The 24,166-nt window shown below is 34.2% G+C and overlaps 1 protein-coding gene across 1 annotated transcript in view; it reads right to left on the reverse strand.

Moving 5' to 3' along the window:
* The window catches only part of LOC110110687 (E3 ubiquitin-protein ligase SP1), a 101,705-nt gene extending 85,164 nt beyond the window's left edge, over positions 1-16,541 (reverse strand). Inside the window, exons 1-2 of the mRNA XM_020842285.2 lie at positions 16,257-16,541; positions 16,083-16,135 (exon numbers count right to left, since the gene is read on the reverse strand). Of these exons, the coding sequence (XP_020697944.1) occupies positions 16,083-16,135; positions 16,257-16,330 (127 nt within the window). The 5' untranslated portion in view covers positions 16,331-16,541. The remainder of the gene's footprint in view (positions 1-16,082; positions 16,136-16,256) is intronic.
* Between the last annotated feature and the right edge of the window lie 7,625 nt (positions 16,542-24,166).

Here is a 24,166-nt window from a genome sequence, read left to right on the forward strand (position 1 = left end):
TCGTGCACGTTAAAATGGTATAAGATATGAAAAAAGGAAATGGTAAAGGAGTACCTTTATAGTACTAGACAATGGCTCCCGTGATGGTTGTAATATATACTAAATGAGAAAGTTACGAATATTGAAATGAATATTGAAATGAAAATAAAAAACATGGTTTTATGATATAAGATATGTTTAAGGACATGTTTGTAAGAAATCAATTTATGTTATGTTTCAAATGAAATGTGGCATCTAGCATATTATTCAGTTTGTCTTGATTGTTGTAGTTTAAAATCGTATTTTACTTATCGAGCTTTGGATTACTGTTAGTTGTTAACATTTTTCGGGTTTAATTACTTTAAATCAAAATGAATAGAAGGGGTGGAAACGTATACCGTAAGAGAGGTGCTCCGGTAGAAATGTAATTATATGAATATGTTTGAGGTTATGTTTATGTGTTTTAAATTTATTATTTTAGTGACTCTTTCAAATATTAAGGTGATAGTTTTAGAGATTGGATATTTGTAGTCTACCGTCCGACCTCCGTTCCCGCCTCGCCTATGCGAGCTCACCGGGCCGAGTCGTGACACAAACAATCACAGTCACAACCACAGGAGAAAGAGAACTAGAAACACAAGTGGAAAATAAAAAAAAAAAACATAAAATAGCTAGCATTGACTTCATCATATCAATGCTATATAATACATGAATTTAAGAAAATTAAAATAAGATTGGAGTAACTCCAGTGGAATATAAGATTAGAGAGAGTCGTCTTCGATGGTTTGGTCACATTAAACTGAAGCCTTCCGATGTCCCGGTTAGGAAAGTTGAGGTATTAGATTTGACTTATGTTAAGAAAGATAGAGGAAGACCTAAAATGACTTGGTTAGAAAATATTAAAAATGATATTTTTTTATTAGATTTAAATGAGAATTTGACTTAATACAATGGCTAAAAGGATTTATGTAGTCGACCCCACGTAGTGGGGCAAAGGTTTGATGTTGTTATTGTTGTTGTAAAATAAGATGCAGATTTTAACTAGATGAACGCATCACAGTTTAGTATGAGCAAAAGCAAGCTTTAGGGAATTTTTATTTGGTGCGGACACTGGACGTAGCTCTACGTACAGACGCCAGTTAAATGACGCCACGTAGCGGCCCGAAGACCCGTCGACCCGACTCGCCCAGAAGTCGAAATGACACACGTGCGTTTCTAATTACCGCGCGGCCCGACGATTCGACGATCCGACCCAAAAATTTAAAAGAAACTAAAAAGAAGATCGCGGTCCATTGTCGAAAAAATTAAAAATCGAGGCTTTTCAATTTCTCTGGTGCTATTCATCGTCGAACGAAGCTTTAGGGTTCGCTCATCACCTTATTTAGGGAGAGAGATTCTGAAGCCATGCCTAAGGTCAGTATTTTGTTGTGAGATACCTATAATCTTCGGTTATTTGGGATTTATTTTGCTGTAAAATAAAAAAATGTAAATGAAATGTTTTAGGTTTAAGGTTTCCTTTATATCATAAAATGTAAATGTTTAGATAAGAAAATGTAAATATTTATTTCGATGAAATCTCAATATATCGATTATCGGTACTTATCAATAATGCTCAGTAGCATTCGGTAACTCTTAGTAACGCTCGGTACCGAGCTGCTGCGATAGCTACCATGCTCAGTAATATTATAGATAGGTACCTTAATGACGATATTAGTATTCCGGATGGTTTTTCCTATTAAAAATTTTTGTAAATAAAATGTTTAGTTTTAGGTTTAGGCTTTTGTTAGGAAATACGCTAATTAAGCACAGTACCATTGTGTACCGCTGCTGGGTACACAGTAATTGAGATGTTTTCACTAAACGCCTTATCATGAACCGATGGTCAGTATCTCTTTGTATTATTTGTGATTTTTATAATATATAAAATATATGTTTATATCAAATGAAATCTCATGTACCTATGATCGATACTTTTCTGTGTATGAAAGCTTGATACTGATCGGTATCGATCGGTACCGAGAAATACCGAGTAATACTGCTCGGTATTGCTCGGTACTAAGCTTGTCTGTAAACAAAGTCGGTATGGGTTGGTAATATTGCTCGGTACCAATCGGTATGGTCCCGAAGGTAGTGCTCGGTACGGATCAGTACCGCTCGGTACTGAACTTGTCTGGTGCATATATTCTTCGGTACTGCTCGATAAATTTCGATACAGACTATATGTTATTACTTTCCTAACTTTGTTAACTTATTATCGATCCCAACATTGCATGGATATTCTTCAAAGATTCATTTCTGATGGAGAACTTCCACATTTAGATAAGTTTGCAATCATTTAGTAAGTACATTCGGCCAACAGTTCGTTGATAGACTCAGGCATCTCCAAATTAATCAGTTCTTAGTATTGCCTCCATTCCGTTAGAATGCTCCCCTAGTGCATAGGCTCCTCACCAAGTGGGACATCCGGAAGCATTATTTTGTTACCAAAGGACGGAGGTTACAATTCACTTCGGATGAGGTTTCCTTATGCTTGGACTGTCCAATAGAGGTGTTAAATTCGTGCCTGGAAGTCCTAGAATGTGGAAAAATAGCCAATGATATTAGGCATGAGATTGAACGTCAGGATGTCTCTACTCCGCCAAAAGATCTTGCGAAGAAATTCATATTGTACTTATTATCAAACTTTTTTTCCCAGGGCGAACTTCAGGATACCTGCTGCAATCCTTAATGTTACTGACAATGTTGATGATTTTTTAACTTACATCTGGCCAGCATCCATTAGGAAATTCCTAGTGACTGAATTCAATGGCATCGCCTACTGGGTTACATAAATGGATTTATAATCATTGTAATTATGAGTAAATCAGTCATGTGAATTCATTTTGTTACTATAAACCACATTCAATTTAGTAGGTTTACTTGTTCTCAAAATATGCAGATTTGGTTTCTAGAGCATGCAAGCATCCGTGCACCAGTGGATGACATGTTTCGATCTCATTTTATTCGTTTGGACAGCCACATTATGTACAGTGAGAAATACGTGACTAAATTATTTGCTGGTCTACGCAAACCTCAAGTAACGATTCAAGATATAGTGATACTCATTTTGTATTGAGCTTGACCTGACAAACCATATCCTACAGATTGTCTGAAATTTCGAAGGAGTCACAGAAGTTGAGAGAACGTTATTAGAGAGTTCTCGCATTCTTTCTCCACATAAAATTTCAACTCCACCTGATAACCAACTCAGAATTCAACTCCCTCAACACTCTAGCCCCCAAATCTCCCCTGAAATCTCCACCAGGCCCACTAGTTCAGTTAGCTCCATAAGGATACCCAGCCTCACCAAAAACCGTAGCACCCCCTCCTAAAAAGAACCGTCAACTGTAGATGTTTCGGATGATGCTAACATGAAGAGCATACACCAAGCCATCAGTAAATTGATTGCACAGAACAAATTACTCGTGAAGAAGTTAACCGCGGTCAAAAAGAAATCCAGTTTGCTACAGCAGCATGTACAGGCTCTGGAACTATCAGTTTTTAAATTGAGATAAGAGAAAATTTTGAAATATGAAACAATTGAGAAGTTTTTAGTACACATTTCCCAGCTGAATTTAAAGCTTATCAAAGTGGAAGGCCTGCAGACTCTTCTTCCAGGACCATTACCGGGAATAATATTGTTAGCCCATCAGCTGACACAATTGCTGAGTAAGTCACACAACCAAAAGCTATGGTGGAGGCTCATGATACGGTTAACATTGCTGAAAAAGAAACAACAATGGCTGACAAAGAGAAAGAGGGAATTGCTTCATCTTCCCATACAAGAATAGCAAGAGGGGTATAGCGACGAATTGGTGGGAAAAGGAAACTGGTGGAGTCACCGTTCACAACTGCCGATAGAAAAAATATAAAAACCAAATTGACCATGAATAAGCCGATGACACCGGCTGAAAAGGCATATCCTAATAAGATTGCTGATATGGAAGTTCAAACAAATTAAACAAAAAAAGGTACCGATGAGAGACCGACAGATATCCTCTTACTGGTATCGAGATTATAGAGGTACCAAGTGAATCTAAAATAGAAGCATGGCCAGCCGAACTTATACTTGATTACCGGGGTCAGTTATTGATAAGTGATGAAAAGCACATATTTATTGACAGTTGTCTCAAACAATATAATGACAAGTGAATTACATATGTTTTTTATAATCATTATTGTTTTAACTAGTCGATAGGGATCAGTACCGAGATGTTCCAATAATATAGCGACCAGTACCTATCATATACTGAGTTGTACCGATTATAAACCGAGCAATACCAAGCTTGCTCGATATCACTAGGTATCGTTTTAACCCAGCTGCATATACTGAGCATGTTTTCACAGAGGTGACGTTATTTATACGGCCGGGAACGTTGTTCTTTACAGAAGCCAAATTGACGAGCTTTTAAAGTCAGAGTACCTAGATACCAACCAAGTCAATGCATTTGGTATTCTACTTGCTGAAAAGAACCAGCTATGCCCTGGCCTCTACGAACCATTCCTATTTATTTCTAGCTTCCATTGGGTTAGTTAGATAATTTAATTTATTTTTTATTTTATCCCAGTTAATTTAATTTTTCTTTATGCCTGGGTTATCATGTATATAAGGCAGACACCACAGCATACGTATCCCATATAACCAAAGAATCTGTTAGAGCTTGCAATCTAATGCTTGTACCCATCATAGCCAACACTCTCATTGGACCCTCATTGTCGGAAACCTGAAGAAGAAAGTGTGGGATATTTATTATTCATTACCAAAGAAAAATCACAGGGTTGTCCTTCCTAAAGTTGTAAGTAACACACTAATTTACACAACGTCGTGTATAATTTCTTATACAATGTCATGCATTTCGTATTTACAGATATCTCATTTCTACAATGAAACAAGAAATTCTTTTGATCAAGAGATAAGACAGTGGCCGATCCGACAAATTACACGTGCGCCAACCCAGAAGAATAGCTTGGAGTCTGGGATGTACGTATGCAAATATATGAAAGTTGTTATCCAACCAAAACCTGTTGTATGGGATGATCTAAAGGACTGGCAAGAAAATATGCATAAATTCAGGGCAGAATTTGCATACGCCATCCTTTGTACTCAATAAAATAAAAATGTTTAAACATAGTTTTTCACACAGACAATACTTGTACATACTTTCATTATTTGTTCTTAAATAAAAATTTTACATTCCGGTTACATTCAGAAATTCTTTTTAATTGATCTTTGAACGAACTTTGAACTAAGAAAAGAAATAAAAGTGACCAGAATGAATACCAAGAGTTGGGAAGCTGAAACATATTGTATATTAATTTGGTGTTTTATTGTTATCGATTAAATAAAAATAGTCAGTATTGATGTTTAATGAATTAACTAACGCACGCATTGTTGCTTTTTTTTTTTGAAGAAATGCTAGAAGCAATTAATAAAAGACAAGAAACAAATCAAACTATGACAAGGAACACTTGTCACATTCCTCCTTTAACAATTTAAAGAAAATAGGAGGAACCTTATTGCAATCTAATCTATCCCAAATGAAATCATTATCAATAGCAATATTAGCACAACAATCTGCTAACTTATTGCACTCCATATTGACAACTTGAATGATAACTTGATTATAATTTCTTAAAAAGAAAAAATCGCCTTGTATGGTTCCGTCTTCAAAGAAATCCTTTTTGCTAAGCAAATCCTTCACAAACTTCATAACATTGAAGTTATCTCCTTCTATGATAATGCCTTTTGCTTCATACATCCAATCTTGAATAAGATTCCTCAATGAAAGAATAGCTTTCAGCTCCAATACCGAACTATCCCAGTGAGTGGCTTTAGAACCAAATGCAAATAAAAATCTATCTTTACAATCTCTTATGATTCCACTAATTCCTGATTTATAAGAGCTATGTAGAGCAGCATCAACATTAAATTTAATCCAATAGGTTGGAGGGGGATTCCAAGTAGTTGAATTCAACCTAAGCCGATTAGAATCCCAGTTGACCGATGTTAGATTAAAGGAATTAAAGGAAGAAGCCATACTGACTGCATTTGCTGCTATCAAATTAATACTATCTTCTTTGCTATCATGTATCAATTTGTTCCTGCTTTTCCAAGTATAGAAAACCACATTACAGTATAAATTGCCCATAAAAGGGTTAGATTTGGACATAAAGAGCAAATCCTTGTAACATAAATCAAGGCTGGAGAAAACCGGTAATTTATAACCCTACTTATTAATATATTTTCAATAGCTTTGTGAAGGAATAAGCACTCGACAGCAATATATTCAATATTTTCCACATAGCCGCAACCTCTTGGACACCCATTATGATTAATAAGCCTCCTATACATCAAGAATTCATTAGAAGGAATAGAATTATGATAAAGTCTCCACCAAAACAATTTCACTCTTGGGCTTAAAATTTAAGGTCTCTTAACCATTTCCAGTTACGGTCTTCAACTTCAGAATTTTTTCTGTTATCTGTTATCATGCCTGAAATTGTTTTTCCCGGGAATTTGAATAATAATTCCCTCACATCAACTTCAGAATCTCTATGAATGGGGATAGTGATGATCAATTTGACAAGTTCTTCACCAAAAACTTGTTTCAATTTCAAAATGTCTCAGCAACCATCTTGAATAAATGCATTTAGTTTATTTTGATCATCTTTAATATCTGCTACATACGTAGGCCAACATTCAATGCATTTATCTAATACCCAGATATCCTTGGTAGTGTTGACTTTATTACCATTTGCAATTTTCCACCTCATAATTTCCTTTAGGCATTTTGCTCCATTGGTGATGATTTTCCAAGTTGAAGATTTCCCATAAAAGTTATCTGAATTCCAGAAATCTTCACCATATTTTGCAATTAGATTTCTATTCAACAAGGAGTTCGGTTTAGAAATAAGATTCCAAACAAATTTAGCCCTCCAAGGACCAATTTTTTCCACAGCAAAAATCACTCCTTGTCCTCCCCATCTTTTTTGTTTGCATAACGTTCCCCAATCAACATAACGCACGCATTGTTGGAGTTGACTTAACAATGGACAAAAACCAAAACATGCCATCAACTCCAACTGTATATATTGCCATTCTACCATATTTAGAATTTTTTCCTCTTACCTTCCACAAAATTTCCTTAAAATTTGCTTATACATGTCAACAATGAATGCATCCTCATTTGGATCCCAAGGGTGATAAAGAATAGCATTTTCTATAAGACATGGTGATCTTTTAACATATTTGGATTTGTCACTTGCATTTTCGGAGTGGCGCATCTCATGATATCACAACTGGAGAAAGTTTGTACTAACAATGTGATGATATTGCTCAAAAAAATTATTCTCCACACATCTCCAGCCTGAGCATTGAGGAAATTCCCAGATCTGTTCTCCGAATTACGTAAGGACTCATTATAAGACATCTTAAGAACAAGTCGCTACTCATTTCAGGAATCTGCATATTTCATTTGCATTTGCTAGTTGCTCTAATAGACCATGAGTACTTTTACCCATATGTTCATGCATTGATCTGGTAGCTACCTTTACGAAGACTTTCGTAGGCAAACCAAGATGTAGATTAGTTTATGGCCAACGCAATTTATATGACATAATGTAAATTACAAGACTAGAACACACTACTAAAAATGTAAGATTTTCGCAGCAGTTTTTAGTAGCAGTTTTAAAAATGCTGCTATAGATTAGTATAGACAACAGTTAAAACTGCTGCTATAAAATTATTAAAAATTAAATAATAAGACAGCAATTTCTAGAAGCAGTTTGCCAACCGCTGCCCAGGCTGCTTTCAATTCAAAATAACTGCAGTATGATTTTCTATTCTCGTAGTCTCCCTCCCGTGCACTAGTTTCCTCGACTTGATCCGCGTTCGTCTCCAGGGAGCGATGGAGATGCAGAGACCACGCGCGCGACTTTGGGTTCGAGGGAGTAAAATAGATAGAGATCGTGATAGATCTAGTCGGAGCAAGAGAAGGTGAGGCGATAGGTTGTTGCATGGGAGCCACAAAGAGGATTGAGATGAAATCTCTGAGGAGAGCGTATGAGGAAGGAAGATGACTCATCGGTTAAGCCGTCGAGGAGATGATAGGAGTTCCAATACCGTGAAATGCCCGGTAATGTATGATTTTGTAGTGTGCCTTGGATTACGGAAATCAACAGCCTATTTTTTGTTTTTTGTTTTTTATTTTTCAATTTTGTGAAATGTTTCCTTGGTTGCTGAAGCATCTATCAAATGGTCACAAGAATAATAGATTTCAGGTGCAGGCAGTGGCGCTTGCTGCAAAGCAATTAGAGGAGAGCAGCTTCATTTGCAGACATCAACTTCGTCGGCCAGACCAGGTCTTTCTTCCACGACTCCAATCTCTATTCTAATTTGTGTAGAAGATGATCAGCGGGAAAAACGTCGACCCCCATTCATTACTATTTTGTGCGTTTTTACTGCATTGAATCCTTTCCCATTGAATCTTAAGCTTCTACAAGTTTAGAAAAAAAAATTATAATTCATTCTTCTGTAAATACTGTTTTACTTGCAGCTCATTGGAAGGTGAAGCCCTTATGAATCTTGCCTTGGGTTGGAGATGGATGAGAATGGAAGACTTATTCGATTGGAAAAAAAAATTGCGTCATAATTTGTGCCATAATTCATACATGTATGTTCCCTGAATTTATTTTTTATCGATATTGGGCGCTAGAAAATATTAGGGCTAAAGGGTATAGATTTGCTTTAAATTGGGTTTAGAGTTAAGTTGACATTTAAATACACCAAACCCAGGACTAATAATTGTTGGCTATAGTTTAAACCGACACATCTCCATTGTTTGCATCAGTTCAAGGAAACGAAAGAAAGATCCTCACTTTTGAACGATAAGCTGCTTTTGTTTATATATTCTCTTTCTGCAATGATCCACTTAATTTTGATTGTTTTATTATCCTTTGTTTCGTAATTTGGTTGCATGCTGCAATTCAATTGACGACAATGTTCAAGGGTGATACATAATGCAAGTACTAAAGACATTGCTTAAGTGTGATGTTATCTCTAAAGAGAGGATTTCATTTGAGGTATCCCCATTTCTTGCTTGAAACTTCTTTTGGATGAAACAGAGACACTAGTAAACTCACATTTATATTAATCTTATCTAAAGTTCAAAGCGATTGTTTCAGCATTTCTTATCTACAATATTGCCAGTGATTTTATAATTTTGGATTTATAATGATTGTCTTACTTTTCCAAATATAGAGTTCTGATCAACTACTTTATTGGAGGGCCAATGGATGGAGCTATTTCCTAATTTCAAATGCAAGAACAATTGAAATCCTTATACCTGGAATGGATGGAAATAACTATATTAAGGAGTTGTCTGCTTCTTGAGATGGATTGGATACTTCGTCACAGAGATCGCAGGAGTTGTCTGTCAGTGATTTTATAATTTGCATCTTGGCATATTGACATGAAAATGTCATTTACTTGGTTCTCATTCTTTTTTCCTTCTTATGCATGATAAGGCCTTGATTGATGTTGTAATTGTATTTCAACATGAAAACGTCATTTACTCAAGTTATTTTTGTTTGTTTTGACTTTAACGTTCTTGCTTGTAACTTAGCACCAATATTCCACTATATTTATTAACTTTTCTATTGTTTCAGAAACCACAAAGCAACGCCAAAGCGGAAGAGAGTTCTGAAGATAGTTCGGATGACAGCTCTAGTTAGAGTGATGAGGAACCTCAGAGAAAGAAATTGAAAGTACATGTATGCCTTTTAATGAGTTCCTGAATTTATCATTTAAATTGGTGGACAAATTTGTCTAATGTTTCAGGCTAATATCATTGTTATAGGAAACTACTGAATTGAATGGTTACTGATGATTATCTTCATTGTGCTTCTTTTATTCACTCAATATCATCATGATGATATTTATTTGTTATGCCATTTCTGTTTTTTCAGCATGATTCATAAGGCCACCTGCGTCATGGAAGTTTTGATGGAAACTTTGAATCTCTTGGCTCCTAGACGCCAAGTATGTTATTCTATTATTTGACTAGTCGCTTAACATACTGAGAGTTTTGGTGATTACAAAGAACCTAAATAGTCATATATTTCTTCTCCTTTTATTTTCCATGCATTCTATTGTGGATATCTAATTCATGAAGATTCTGATGTGTGGTGAATGGATTGTTTGAGTCAGGACATGTCGAATGGATACTCTAAGGTAATTACTAAAGTCATGAATGTATATATACATCTTTTTTTATTGTCTTCTCTAATATACTTATGTTTGAACCAATAGGTAGTGTGGATTGAACACATGGAGATTGCAGCAATGGTCGTGGTCGAAACTTATGGACACGGACTTGGTTCGGTTCGACTTCAGCTTCTTCGTTTCTCCGCCCGGTGGAGGGGGTTCCGATTCTAACTTGCTGAAACCTCTGCTCTGCCTTATTTGGAAATGAAACCAGCTCTTCATTCTCTTCAATACTCAGCTTTTGGAAGGAGGCGATACTTCTTAGTATGAGATGGCACTTATTAGTTGTATGCACTGCTTATGACTTCCGAGAGAGATCAGATTGGGGCAATTTTTTATTTTCAAGTATCTAAGCACTATTTCATCAGCTAGAGGAAGAGTTGCTACAGATGGTTATGAAGAAAAATATTGTTTTATTTTTAGTTTTAATTCAAGTCAATTTTGTATAAAAATATATTGAACTAACTATTTTCACCTAAATCAACGGGCCTATTACTACTAGTTTTTATTGTTTATTTCTAATTTGTTCTTTTGTTGAATGGAAGAATTGAAATGATAATGTAAAAAAAAAAAATTGTTGTAGCAGTTTTTTTGCATTATATTTTTTTAATTTGTGCTACTATTTAGCAGCGGTTTTAACACCTGCTAAAAGCGCTGCTATATATCCTTCCTACAGCAGCACTCATGAAACCGCTGCTATGGCCTTTGCAACGAACGCAAATACAGCGGATTTGCAGCGGTTTTTAAACCGCTGCAAATAAATTAGTAGGTGTTTAAACCGCTGCAGTAGGTCATAAAAAGTGCTGCGAAAGCTTATTTTTTAGTAGTGACACATACGCTGAGGTTGATAGAAACGACTATAAAAGACGAGAGGTATTTACCTTCCAGGAATCACAAAGGCATTTGCAGAGCTAATAATGCAAGCCATTTACTTGCATACCGTAAATGCCTCTTTGACTCATGGAAGAATAAATATCATTCGGCCTCCTAAGTGCAAATGAAACGTCACGTAAAATGCGACTCAATTATATATATATATATATATATATATATATATGGAGTTACATTAAATATCATAAATTCTGCAACAACGAATAGTTACTAAATTTAAAGTTTCACTAAACATTTATTAAATTACAATAAAAGTTGCAACAACCCAGTAACAGCAATAAATGAATAGCCTTATATTTACAGACGACATTAATACAAAGCCAACCCCACATAAATTAATATTATGAGGATCGATAAGTGTTGTGCGGTACCATGTGATACGGCTCGGTACCGATCAATGCCAATCGATATTAATTGGTACCGAGTGGTGCCAATCAATACCGAGAGGTATCGATTGATACCGAATAATACGACCGGTCCCGAGACCAGTTTTCATACAAATTTCTCTTAATCTATTATTACCATCATCATTCTTGTATATTCAGGTGTTGGCTAGCTTGGTGGTTTTCGAAGAATGTACTCATCAGTTAAGCATTCTGGTATAATAGAAAGCGACGCCTAGCACACTAGATCTCCAGCTATAAATTGTTCGGTAGTAGGAGCATTATTCTTTGTGGGTTTCAATTTTTTTATTTTCCTTTTTTCCCGATGAACCTTTAGTCTTGCATTAGGGATGCCCTTAGGTCGGCACTTCATAGGGTCTTTAATATTTTTATGGCCACCCCCAGCTCGGCTGTAAAGATGTTTTTTTTTCATTTTTTCCCCTCCATGATGAATTCAACATTTTCAACCATGTCACTCATTGCAACGAACATATATTGCTCTGCATCCTCATTTCCCTATGCATGTGAGCTAATTTGATATGCAAATCTGCAAATATAATTTATAAATATCATGTTACTGGATCCCTCCTACGATGGCAGGCATTCTTTCCTATATCAGTCATCGTCCGCCCAGCAAAAAGATATTTCTTAGCTCAGGCTGACCATCTTAGCAATAAATATTTTGTATAAATATTAACAATATCTACCTGCCTTATAACTCTCATGCAGTGAGAACATAATAAAATCATCATTTCGAACTTCCCACAGCTATAGTGTATGATACCCTCAATTGAATCAAAATGAACAGTCAAATGTTGCGACTAAAAACATTTGTCGACGTTCTTGACGGAGAACGTAGATGAGTTCAGTGAAGCATGATCAATGTACAGTCCACCCACACCTTGTAAGAACTCTTCAAAAAATGTGTACAATTTTCTCGAATAAAAACGAGCGGCTTGTTTTAGTCATAGTTTAAAATTGCGCAATCCGAGGCGCGCCTTTGCGCAATTTGCTCCAAAATAGCCTCAAAGCCTAGGCAATTCTCAGGCTTCATAAGGCGTACGCCTCAGGTGGAGTGAGGCGCGCCTCACTAGCGTTATTGTGCAATTTCCATTGAGGCGTAAGCCTCTAAAATATGGGGGCCCACTTAAAAAATCTCTTAAAATTCTTTCTTATACCCACTGTGTACATGCTCGATACCACTAGGTACATGCTCGGAACTGCTAGGTACATGCTCGGTACTGGGTACATGCTCAATACCGCTAGGTACATGCTTGGTACCGCTATGTACATGCTCGGTACCGCTAGGTATATTTCCATACAAACGACTTACGAACATTAAAAATAAGCAAAACTTCAAAATTACTCTTACAAACAAAATTTGTTCCGAAGGAACAGCGCCCCCTTGGACTCCCGCCAGCCGAGCATATTGTTGTATTCATTATCTTTAGTAATAGTTGTTAGTGTTAGCATGCTTCTTCATGAGTGCATGCTTTGATTGGGAGACATTGGACTCTATAGGAGAGGAGGAAGGGGTGAGGATTTTAAATGTGAATTCTTGTCTCTTGGACAATATTATTTCATATTCATGCTTATTATTTTTTTTTGTTATTGATGGGACATGATTTGATTTAATATGTTCTTTCTTATTTGTACTTTGGGAGTTTTAATAGACTTATATTTTATGGTTCTGTACTTTAGAACATGATTTTATTGCATCTATTTTCTTACTTTCCACTAATTTCATTTGTCAATTAGAAGTTTTTATTGTATGATAGAATCTTACTATTATTTACCTGCTAAAACCCTTAAATTCTCATTTACGCAATTTTTCTTCAGTGAGGCTTATGCCTAGCCTCACGAACGAAAAAATGCCTCGAGGCTTATTTACGCAATTTTAAACCTTGGTTTTAGTATTGGGCTACTTTTAATTAAATGTTGTATCTCAAACTGGCTGCATCTGAAATCTTCATCTTGTTCACTTTGATACTAAGTCTTCATCACCTTCTCCAAACCCAGGAAACAATCAGTTATACAGTTTGTTGGCTTGGAAATGTCATGGCACATATTGTTAGTGGATTCACTACGTTGTGTAGAAAGAATGTCAAGGTTAAAATAATTTTTGCTGAATATTGTTGACCGCTTGTGCCTAATTTTATATAGCTCTATCAACCAGTTATGGCTCAAGAGGTCCCCTTCTGTGATTATTTCAACCCAAGTTCTCTCAAACTCATCCTCGGAATCACACTTGCTTAAACAACTATAAAAAAGACATCTGATTTTGTTGTTGTTATTGAAGCAGCATACTTTGGAAGGAACTTTCTTGTTGATATGTCATTGGCAAAACCTATGTCGTGTTTCAGGTAATACAATTTCTATTTTCCTAGTCATTGCTTGGTCCTGATCGGTAAATATCGTTATGGGATGTTTATTACTCATATTCTTAAGAAAGTTCTAAATAATAATGTAAATGACTCAATTGTCTCCTCATATAAAAAGTCACCCCTAACAAAATACTCTACCAATGATTGTTAACTCCAACAAAAGGTGCACAAGTTAAATTATATTTGTTAAGCCTATAACTAGTATCAAAAATTATCACATCCCCAAAATAATCATAATCAATTCTCCTCAACCCATTAACCCAAAAAAAATCAACAATCTTTCGTCCTCATCAATTTGGACATCCCATGCAAACATGTTGTCATGAGCTGGTCATTCTTTAAACAATTCAATTAGTGAATTCGTGTTCCCATCTCAATCATAGCTCTTCTCTCTTTTTTAATATAGTTGTATGCATTCCTCTTTGTGAATCTCAAATTTTCTATACCTCCCACTTCATCAGATAGGTATGTAAATGCATCAACTGTTCTTATACCAACATTTGACATTGATTTAAGAACAAATGTTTTATCATCACTAATATGTTTGCATGATCTAAGCAAATGTTGATCTTCCGACCTAGCTAATTCTTGATTGTGACTTTAGATCATTTTTTTGCACCATCGAAACTCCATCTTTAGTCACTGCAAATCTAATCATAGCTGGACACCCGATTCTTGTGTTTGATTTTTGATATTTTGATTTTGCATTTTAAGTTAATTCCCTTATTGAATCATGCTTTCGAACATACAAAATCCTTTGATTTTATTTTCCTCAAATTAGGTAAGTAAGAATGGTCTTTCCGAACACTAAAACCATGATAATGAGCATAATCGCAGTATATATCATATGCTTCCTTCTGATAGTTATAAACACCATATGCACAAGAAAAACATATTTAACATGTTGATACAAACGTTGTAGTACAAAAAATTACGTGTACAAAGCAAAACTTATTTTGTACCGAGATTTGATACTAAGTATCAATATCGAGACACTATGTCATGTAGCGGTACTGAGTCTCAATACCAAGAAACTGTGCCGGGTAGCGGTACCGAGAATCAATACCGATAAATTGTACCGGGTAGCAGTCTTGGTACCATGATCGATACTCGGTACCATAATCGGTACCAATTCTCAGTACTATGACACCATCCGCAAAACGGTACTGCTCGAGAGGTGGTACTGCTCGGTACCGAGAAGGTGTAGCGGTAATCAGTTCCCAAAAGCTTCACACATAAGTAAATAGAGCTGCAAAGAAGACGTGCACACATAGTTACAATATCAAATGATAAATTCTAAAACCTCTTAAGTAAATAAATTACTGATAATAATCCATACATATCTCCCGTACATCGCCTCATGGAGTCTTCCTCAACGTTTTGAGTCTTTTCCATCTCCTCGCACTCTTCTATGTCATCCAAAGAGAATTCCATTTTCATATCCTCTTCCTCGCTAATTCTTTCTCAACTCTCTTCTGTGGTGAAATCTTGTCTCACGTCTCAAAAATAGTCCGCTAAAAGTCATAAAACCTAAGAAAAGGCAGGACTTTTAAATTTTTGCGTCCGATCCAAATCGGTTCATCGGGTCGCGCGGAAATTGTCAAAACACGTGCTAAATTTCTAGTTTTCAATTGGTCGGGACATCGGGTCGTCGGATGCTACATGGCGTCATTTAACTGACGTCTAAACGTAGAGCTACGCCTGGTGTCCGCACCCAATAAAAATTCGTCTTTATGATACAATACACTGGAAAACATGAACAATGTCATAAATTTCAAACAAAAAAAAAAAATCAATCAATTGAGGAGCTCTGCAAAGGAAAACATATTCCTTGTTCTAAGAATCATGATTCACTAGACCATCTCAAGCTCCACTGTTAATGAAGGAAGCATTATCATTATACTAAGCACAGATTCACTCAAATCTAGTTTCAAAACCATAAATACAGTTGAAATTTTTTAAAAAACATTTTATTAGAGAATTAAACACTTTTTAATGTATGCAGCCCGCATGCATCTTAACAAATTAAGATAGGAGAATGAATCTGTACATTAAAAAAAATAAAAAATAAAAAGCGTATCGCCAGCATTATCATGAAATAAAAGAATATGGACAACAACAATACAGCAAAACAGGACTAACCCAGATCTTTTAGCTGGTTAACCCTCGTCACAGACCTTAGAACGTCAGCATCCCTGCACAAAAAAAAAAAAAAAATCTACCATCCCACCGAATAAAATAGGAAAAAAATGCAGCACGGAATAACGACTACAATCTAAACATAAATCTCAAAATTGGTCAAAAAAAAGTAAGCACCTTCCGCTGCTTCTGCCCAGAAGATAGAGAGCAGCGGCACTCATACAGCAGCCCACACCGCCCCACGGAATCATCTTTTGCGACGACAAGAGGCAAAACAAGAAGAAACCCTAGATTCTAGTGAATCGCAATTCCTTCATAAGCATAGCGACGACGGAGACCAGGCAAGGTACTCATGGTGAAGGGATCAGAAAGAAAATGAGACCTAGGTCGAAAAAGTAGACGTCTGCTATCGATGGTTTCAAACTTTGAAGAACACAGGAGCGCTACGAGAGAGAGAGAGAGACAGAGATGCCTAAACCGAGAAAGAAGTTAAAGAAGGCGTAAGGATCTACAGCGGCAACAGCATGGTTTTCAAAACCGGACCGGACCGGCTGGTTCGACCGGTTCAACCGCGAACCGGTCCGGTGGGCGGTCCGATTTGATGCAAGAACCGCCTGTATTTGTAACCGGCTGAAAACCGGTACAAAACCCGGTTGAACCGGGGAACCGCCGAACCGGGCGGCTATTGAAGAACCGGACGGTTCGAAAATTTGCAAATCTCAGTCGTCCATCCACGATCGAACGCGCGCGTGGGGAAGTTTTGATCGCTATACACGCTGCCCTAATCGTAAGCTTCTTTGAGTATTTTGTTTTGAGTCTTCCTCTCTTCCACGCCTAAAGCCGCGCGACTCATCCATCCCAGCCGAAAGACTTCTTCCACCTTCTCCGATTCATCCCAGCCGAAAGACTTCTTCCACCTTCTCTGATTCATCCCAGCCGGCGGCACGACTTACCGTGAGAACCAAATTTGTCGTCGTCGAGCTCCAGGTAAGCCATCTGTTTTGTTTTTTATATTTTGATTTTTTATTGAACGTTTTGAGCAAGTTGTCCATCCAAGGTAGAGCAATTATACCTTTTTCATCCAACATTATTATACGGTATTACCACATGAGGCCTAAGGATACACAGCTGTGGGTTTGGCTTGATATGCGGTGTTCGTTCTTTAATGAGGAAGCACATTTATGATTTATCATAATGTTTTTGAATTTTGATATTGGGTTTAATTCTTTCTTTTTCTCAATTTGTCTTGTATGCCATGAGTTTGAATCACGAAATTCAGAAATTGCCTCTCTGCAATGCAAAAATCTGCTGAATTCATGAAATATTTGCTTATATTTTATTATTTTATTGACTTATTTAATGTCACATTTATTTTGTGTTATTTTTTTATGTTTTATAAATTTAATTGATGCAATATTTATGTTATTTGATTAGTTTAATATAAAAATGTAATGTAGAGTGAAGTTATTAGAGAAAAATATCTCATTCATTTTATAAATTATTATTATTATTTCTTCATAGAAAATTTTCTTAATCGGACATGAATTTTGACACATATTTAAATTAGAAACTTCTAAAATTTAGAACTATTCGAACTCTAATTTTGGCAAAAACTTATAGTTGAATTAAACGTCTCTATAAGATGAACTCAATGATACCCAAAATGATACAATACGAGCCTAAACAAGTCCAAATTAGGGGTCTGAAGCATAATTGAAACTTCATGATGCTATTTAGATGATCAAATGATTTTCAAAATTGGCATGTTTATAGTCAAATTGAGTGTGGACGGGACAAATCTAATTAGCCTAATATTGTATAATTCTAATATCATTAAGGCACTTAAATTTTGAAAAAAGAATCGATGATCGAGAGAATCAATATAGAATATCTTATGAAGTGTTCCAAATGTTAGTCATATTAATAAGGCATGCCACTTCAAAAAATAGATAATTGTCCCTTACTCTCTACATGAAGAGAGAGGAGCTTGTACTTAGAGCTTAAACTTTTACTTGAGATTTAAGGAAACTCTAATGCTCTACGAGTCACGTCCCATAATTTAAATTGGAAGAATTGCATCTTTTTTTTTTCAATCAGCAACTAGACCTGCTTTGATAAATTGCATTAAGAAAATATAAATAATGAAAAATATGAATATATTTCTATAGCCAATATTTACATTTTGATTCAAAGTCCATGAAGATTGACTTTTAAAAAGGTGGATGTGGATTCTAAATCTCCTATGAGCATAACCCCTAGTAGTTACTAACATTTTAGGAAACTATGGTCTTCTACAAATATTCTTGATTAAAATAATTATATAAATTATATTTAGAGATTCTCTTGTTGCAACACATGCTCACGAGTTTACATTTTTAATGATAACAAATATCTTTATGTCTCATAGTATTTTTCATTATATATTTATTTATGTGTATACTAACATTTTAGGAACACCGTGCACCATCCAACTAAGAATCAGAGCTCAATATTAAATATTATAAGGTTATGCTGTAAAGAGTCTGTAATATTCATTAATATAATTTTATTTTATTGAGTCAATTCCTATAAAGATGTTTGTTAGCTTGGTGGTCATGCACATGCACACTCAAGGGAGTGAGATCTAGTCAAAACTAAAAATTCATGTTTTGAACTAATCATACTAGATGATTTTGATTGTCCAAGATGATCATCTCATTAAACTAATCGTACTGGATGATTTCGATCATCCACGATGATTCTGTATGATCTTGCAAAATAGCTGTCAATGATAATTTAGGCAAGAATTTAAGATTCAAAATTTGTTATAATCATCTTGGATGATCTAGATCTTTCTAGACGATCAATGTCAATTATGCCTAAATTGATCATATGATTAGGGGATTAATTATAGTTAATTATTCAATCATATCATCTTAGACAATCTATATATCATACTGGACGATGTTTGTCGACATATTTGATTTTTCTAAATCCTCCAAGATGAAAACCATATTTCCTCTAATCATAAAGGCTATCATCATTGATGTCTCGAGATTGTCTTGGGACGATATGTTAATTGTCGCCAATCTTGAACTAATCATCCCAGATGATCTATATAAATTATTAAATTAATCATACAGGACTATGTTGGGAGTTCTGACTGGAAGTGCTATTTTGTACTGATCATATAGGATGATCTTGTCCTGGACGATCTTACATGTCTAGTAGATTTACTCAAATTGTGACATCATTAAATGCTTTAGGTAAAGAACTTTCAAAGTTTGAAAAAGTTAATAAAATTCTACATTGTCTACTTGATAAATTTGAACCCAAAGTCGTTGTTATTTGTGAATAAAAAATTTTTAATAAATATTCTATTAACAATCTGATTAGCTCACTCATTGCTAATAAGCAAACTATTAGTCAAATATTTTTGAATGCAGGTGAAATAATAGTGCTAAAAGATGAAGACATGGATCAAAGCAGTTTAGTAGATGATGAAAGTGAAGAGTTAGCATCAATAATAAACAAATTGAAAAGTCTACTAAAGCACAAGCAAAAACATCAACAAAAGTAAAATAAAGATAAAAATGGTAAGAATGTTAAGAGTTCTTATGACGTTATTTATTTTGGCTGTAGAAAACCTGGATATATAAAAAGAAAAAAGAAAAATGTAAAGCTAAGTAAATTATAAAAATGGCAAATAATGAAAATTAAAAAATCTCTTAGGCAGACCTAGCTTCTGTATCATCATATCATAAGCAAAATAATAATGTTTAAAGCCTTGTTTGAGTGTTTTTTCATGTGTAGATATCTATTTTTATTCATTGTGTTCATGTTTATTCTCTGTGTTTTCTTTGTGATTTTTTTTTTAGTATTTTTTTATTTCTTTAAAATGTTAAATTAGACTTTACATTTTTCTTTAAGTTTTCTCTGATCAACACAAACGTATCACTTTTATGTGTATTATACACTTTAGAAAATCAAATCTTTTTTCTAAAGATTATTTATTCTAAAAATAAAAAATTTACCTCCTATTTTTTAAAATTTTTTTAGTTGTGATTTTCTTCTCTAAAATCAATCAAAAGAAGGAAACTCATGATTGTCTCTCTATCTCATTTATTAATGAGGCTATTTTACTTTTGATTCAAAGTCTTTATCAAATTATAAATTAGATTTTGAAATTGAACTTTTTTTTCATATCCCTATATTTTTCTATCTCATAGGGATCTTTTATAAGTTGTTGAATCCACCCATTTTTTCTTAATCAAATAGTTCATTTTTATCACTAGAATGTGTTTGCTTTAGTTTTAAAAATTACATAAAGAAAACATATTTGTTGAAAAAAAGGAGGAACAAAATGAGCCTAAAGCTGAAAAGATACACAATAACACCAAATATGGAAAGATACCCAAAGTGTATCAAAAATCAAAAGATGCGTAAAGTGCATCAAAAACTTAGAAAGGTGCACTAAATTGAGCCCACAATAAGTTAGCTTATCTTTCTTGTATTTCATAAATCTTAAGAAAGCCTTATATCTATTGATATTTTCGATACTTAAATTTGAAAATCATGATTCTTAATTCACCAATTTTTGCATTAATCTTCTATTAGGTATATTTTATAAAAGAAGTTTTAAAAAAATTAGTGTTTCCTTTTCTAATTTGTTTTTTTATTTAGAAGTTGGCTTAATAAGTTTTTGAGTCTTTAAAGGTACTTGAGCTTGTATTAATAATTTTTAAATCTCTAACCTTTCTGGGTTATGTGTTGTCAATACATGTCTTACTAAGTTTTTGAATAAAATTAAGAGGTAACTTTCTCATCCCAAAAAAATTTAAAATTTCAAAATAATTATTCTAAAACATTTTCTTCACCAGATCAGGGCTCTTTTGATTTTTTGTTAGTCAGTTTTTACTATTTTGATTTTCTATGCTTCTCTTCTTTCAAAAGAAGAGAATGTACTATTATTTTTGTATTTCTATTTTAGTTTATCTTTTTCTCTAGTTATTTATTTTGTTTTACTTATTTTATTTTAAAAAATAAAAATTAAAAAGAAAGTAATTTTTGTTTTCCCATGTTTTTAAATTTTTATCTTAGTGAAGAGGAGATTGGGAGAAAATACTTTTAGTTTGCAAATTCACTAGTAAATTTTACCATCATAAAAAAGGGAAGATTCTTACTACTCGAGCTCACGAGTTTATATTTTGTACGATAACAAAAAATTTATGTCTCTTAGTGTTTTTCGTTCTATATTTATTTATGTGTATACTAATATTTCAGGAATACCAAGCCCCATTCAATAAAGAATCAGAGCTCAAGGTTGAGAAGAATAGGAATATGCTATAAAGAGCTGTAATATTCATTATTATAATTTTTATTTTTTAAGTCAAGTCCTGTAAAGGTGTTTGCAAGCTTAGTGTTCATGCACATGCACACTTAGGGGAGTGAGAACTAATCAAAATTAGATGTTCAAGTTTTGAACTAATTATATTAGACGATCCTTTATGACCTTGTAAAATAGTTGCCAATGATAATTTAGGTAAGTATTTAGGATTCAAATTTTATTCTAATCGTCCTGGATGATTTAGATTATCCTGGATGATCAATAATAATCATGCATAAATTGATCATGTAATTAAGGGATTAATTATAGTTAAATCACTCAATCAAATCATCCTGAATGATCTGTATATCATACTGGAAAATATTTACCTATATATTTAATTTTCCTAAATCGTCCGAGATAAAAACCATATTTCTTCTAATCATATAGACTATCATCCTGGACATCCCAAGACTATCTCGTGATGATATGTTGATTGCCGCCAATCTTAAACTAATCATCCTGGATAATTATATGATCGTCCCAGATGATTTATACAAATTATTGAATTGATCGTACAGGACAATACTGGATGTTATGACTGGAAGGTTTATTTTTATATTGATCATACAGAACGAAGGGATGATCTTTGCTGCTATAATTGATTTTAGGGTTTTTCAAAGCCCTCTATTTTAAGCTTTATCAAGACACTTGGTAAGTGTCTTTCGGCAGCCATTATGTCTTCGTTCTTTTGGAAAAAACTTGAAGAGAGAACTTGAAAGGAAAAGCGGAAATTATGGAGTTTGAGAGAGAGAATATCTTTGGAGCGGGTTTCAAGGGAGTGTGGAGGGGGTTTCACATGGATGCTCCAGCAAGCTTGCACCTTAGTACCATCAGATTCAAGGTTCATGTTGAGGGAAGTTTTGGGAAGAAGAAGACCTCATTTGTGTCAAAGGACCTAGTTACTCCAGCACACTGAGGAAGGTGGAAGTAATTTTGTAAGGGATTGTCCGCCTAGCTGTGAGGGCTAAAGGAGAGTCACTAAAAGTTTAGTGCAATACTCGTAGGGTGCCTCCGAGTAGTGGATGTAGGTTAGGTTGGACCAAACCACTATAAATCTGGAGTATTATTTCTGAGTTTATTATTTTTACCGTGCTTTTTTTTCTGCATTTATTTTTAGATATAACTATGTGGTTAAAAATCTATGATTGATATTATGATGTATTGATTATCTATTTTCAGATATTGAAAAAGTTTTAAGAAGGAGATTTTTCTTTTTGTAGAAAGAAATTTTTTTAATATTCAATTCACCCCCTTTTTTGTTAGTTTTGGGACTAGTTCTTTAGGGAATTAAAATCCCTCACAAACTTTTATCTCTAAGAGTGATATTAAATGAGGTGAATTAGGAGTTTCAATGGGGATTGGATTAAATTTTGAATACTTAGTTTTTCAGTCAATGAAGGAAGGGTATGAGGCATTTTGTGATTCTAAAATAATTCAGAAGTGCTCCAACCTAAGATAAGTGTTGGGCTTTAAATTTGAATTGAGAAAATATTTAATTTGAGTTGAATAATTTATTAAAAATTTGGGACTATATTTCAAGAAGTTAGGGTCTTATGATTTGAAATATGTCCCATATCTTAAATCTAAATTGGGCATTGGACCACAACAATCTGAACCTAGCTAATGTCATGCAAAATATAGACTTACCACAGCCTATATTGGGGAGCCAGCTAACCACATAATTGATTAAAATATATGATTATAGTCATTTTTATAAAATAGTGGTAAGGATGTTTAAAGCATGTCATAATTGGTTCCTTGACTTATGCTGGGTGTGAATGATTTAAATGAATGCAATTAAAATTTTAGACTCATTTAATTAGTTTTTAATGTAATATATGATGATCCACTCAATTAAATGCATAAAATGTGTATGAACCAATTTTAAAAAAAGCTTGAAAATTATTTTTCCCTAGAAATTGTATAACATCCCCTTGATAGATCTGCACTCTCAAAGACCAGAAGATCTTTCAGAACCCATAGGTAGGAAGATGCATAACAAGGAAGAAAATTAAATTAATATGATTATGCAGACTCCTCGCAATCTTGAGCTTAATTCTTAAATCACTATAATTTCTTTGTTAACCTTAAAATTTTAATTAGTTTTAAGTAGAAAAAGTTTTTAGCATACCCTCGTGAGCCTATGCCTATCCAGGATAAAATAAAAAAAAAATGTAATCTCTAAAAAACTAGAAAAAATAAATCAAACACAGAAATTAATCAAATTAATTAAATAAATGTCCATTGGCAAACTGTATATTTATTACAACCTAGAATTTACATTAAATATATGTGACCGGGCTCCACTAATCACAAACCCGAATTTTAATCCTAGGATTGCTGTAAGTTGACTTTGAGTGGGATACTCATTATCTACAACTCCTCATCTTCTTCGGGCTCTTTGGATTTATAATATCTGGATACCCAAATGAAAAAAGAAAATTATTCTCCGAAGGGGAGGTTATTCTTTTCACTTTGGGTATAAAAATTATCCAAATTTGGGCTTCCAAATAGAAAAGGATTGTCTCCCTAAGGGGGTATCATTTCCTCTTCAGAATTTAATTTTGCATACATGTATCCGGACTCAAAAGTCTAACTTTTACAACTCTTAAGTTTAAACAAATAATAATATTAAAAAGAAAAATATAGACTCTCTTGGTGGGTTATTCTAAACATTTGATATCAAATCAATTCCAAGCATTATATATATATATATATA

Source organism: Dendrobium catenatum, unplaced genomic scaffold (genome assembly GCF_001605985.2).
Source record: "Dendrobium catenatum unplaced genomic scaffold, ASM160598v2 fragScaff_scaffold_361, whole genome shotgun sequence".
NCBI classification, from domain to species: Eukaryota; Viridiplantae; Streptophyta; class Magnoliopsida; order Asparagales; family Orchidaceae; genus Dendrobium; species Dendrobium catenatum.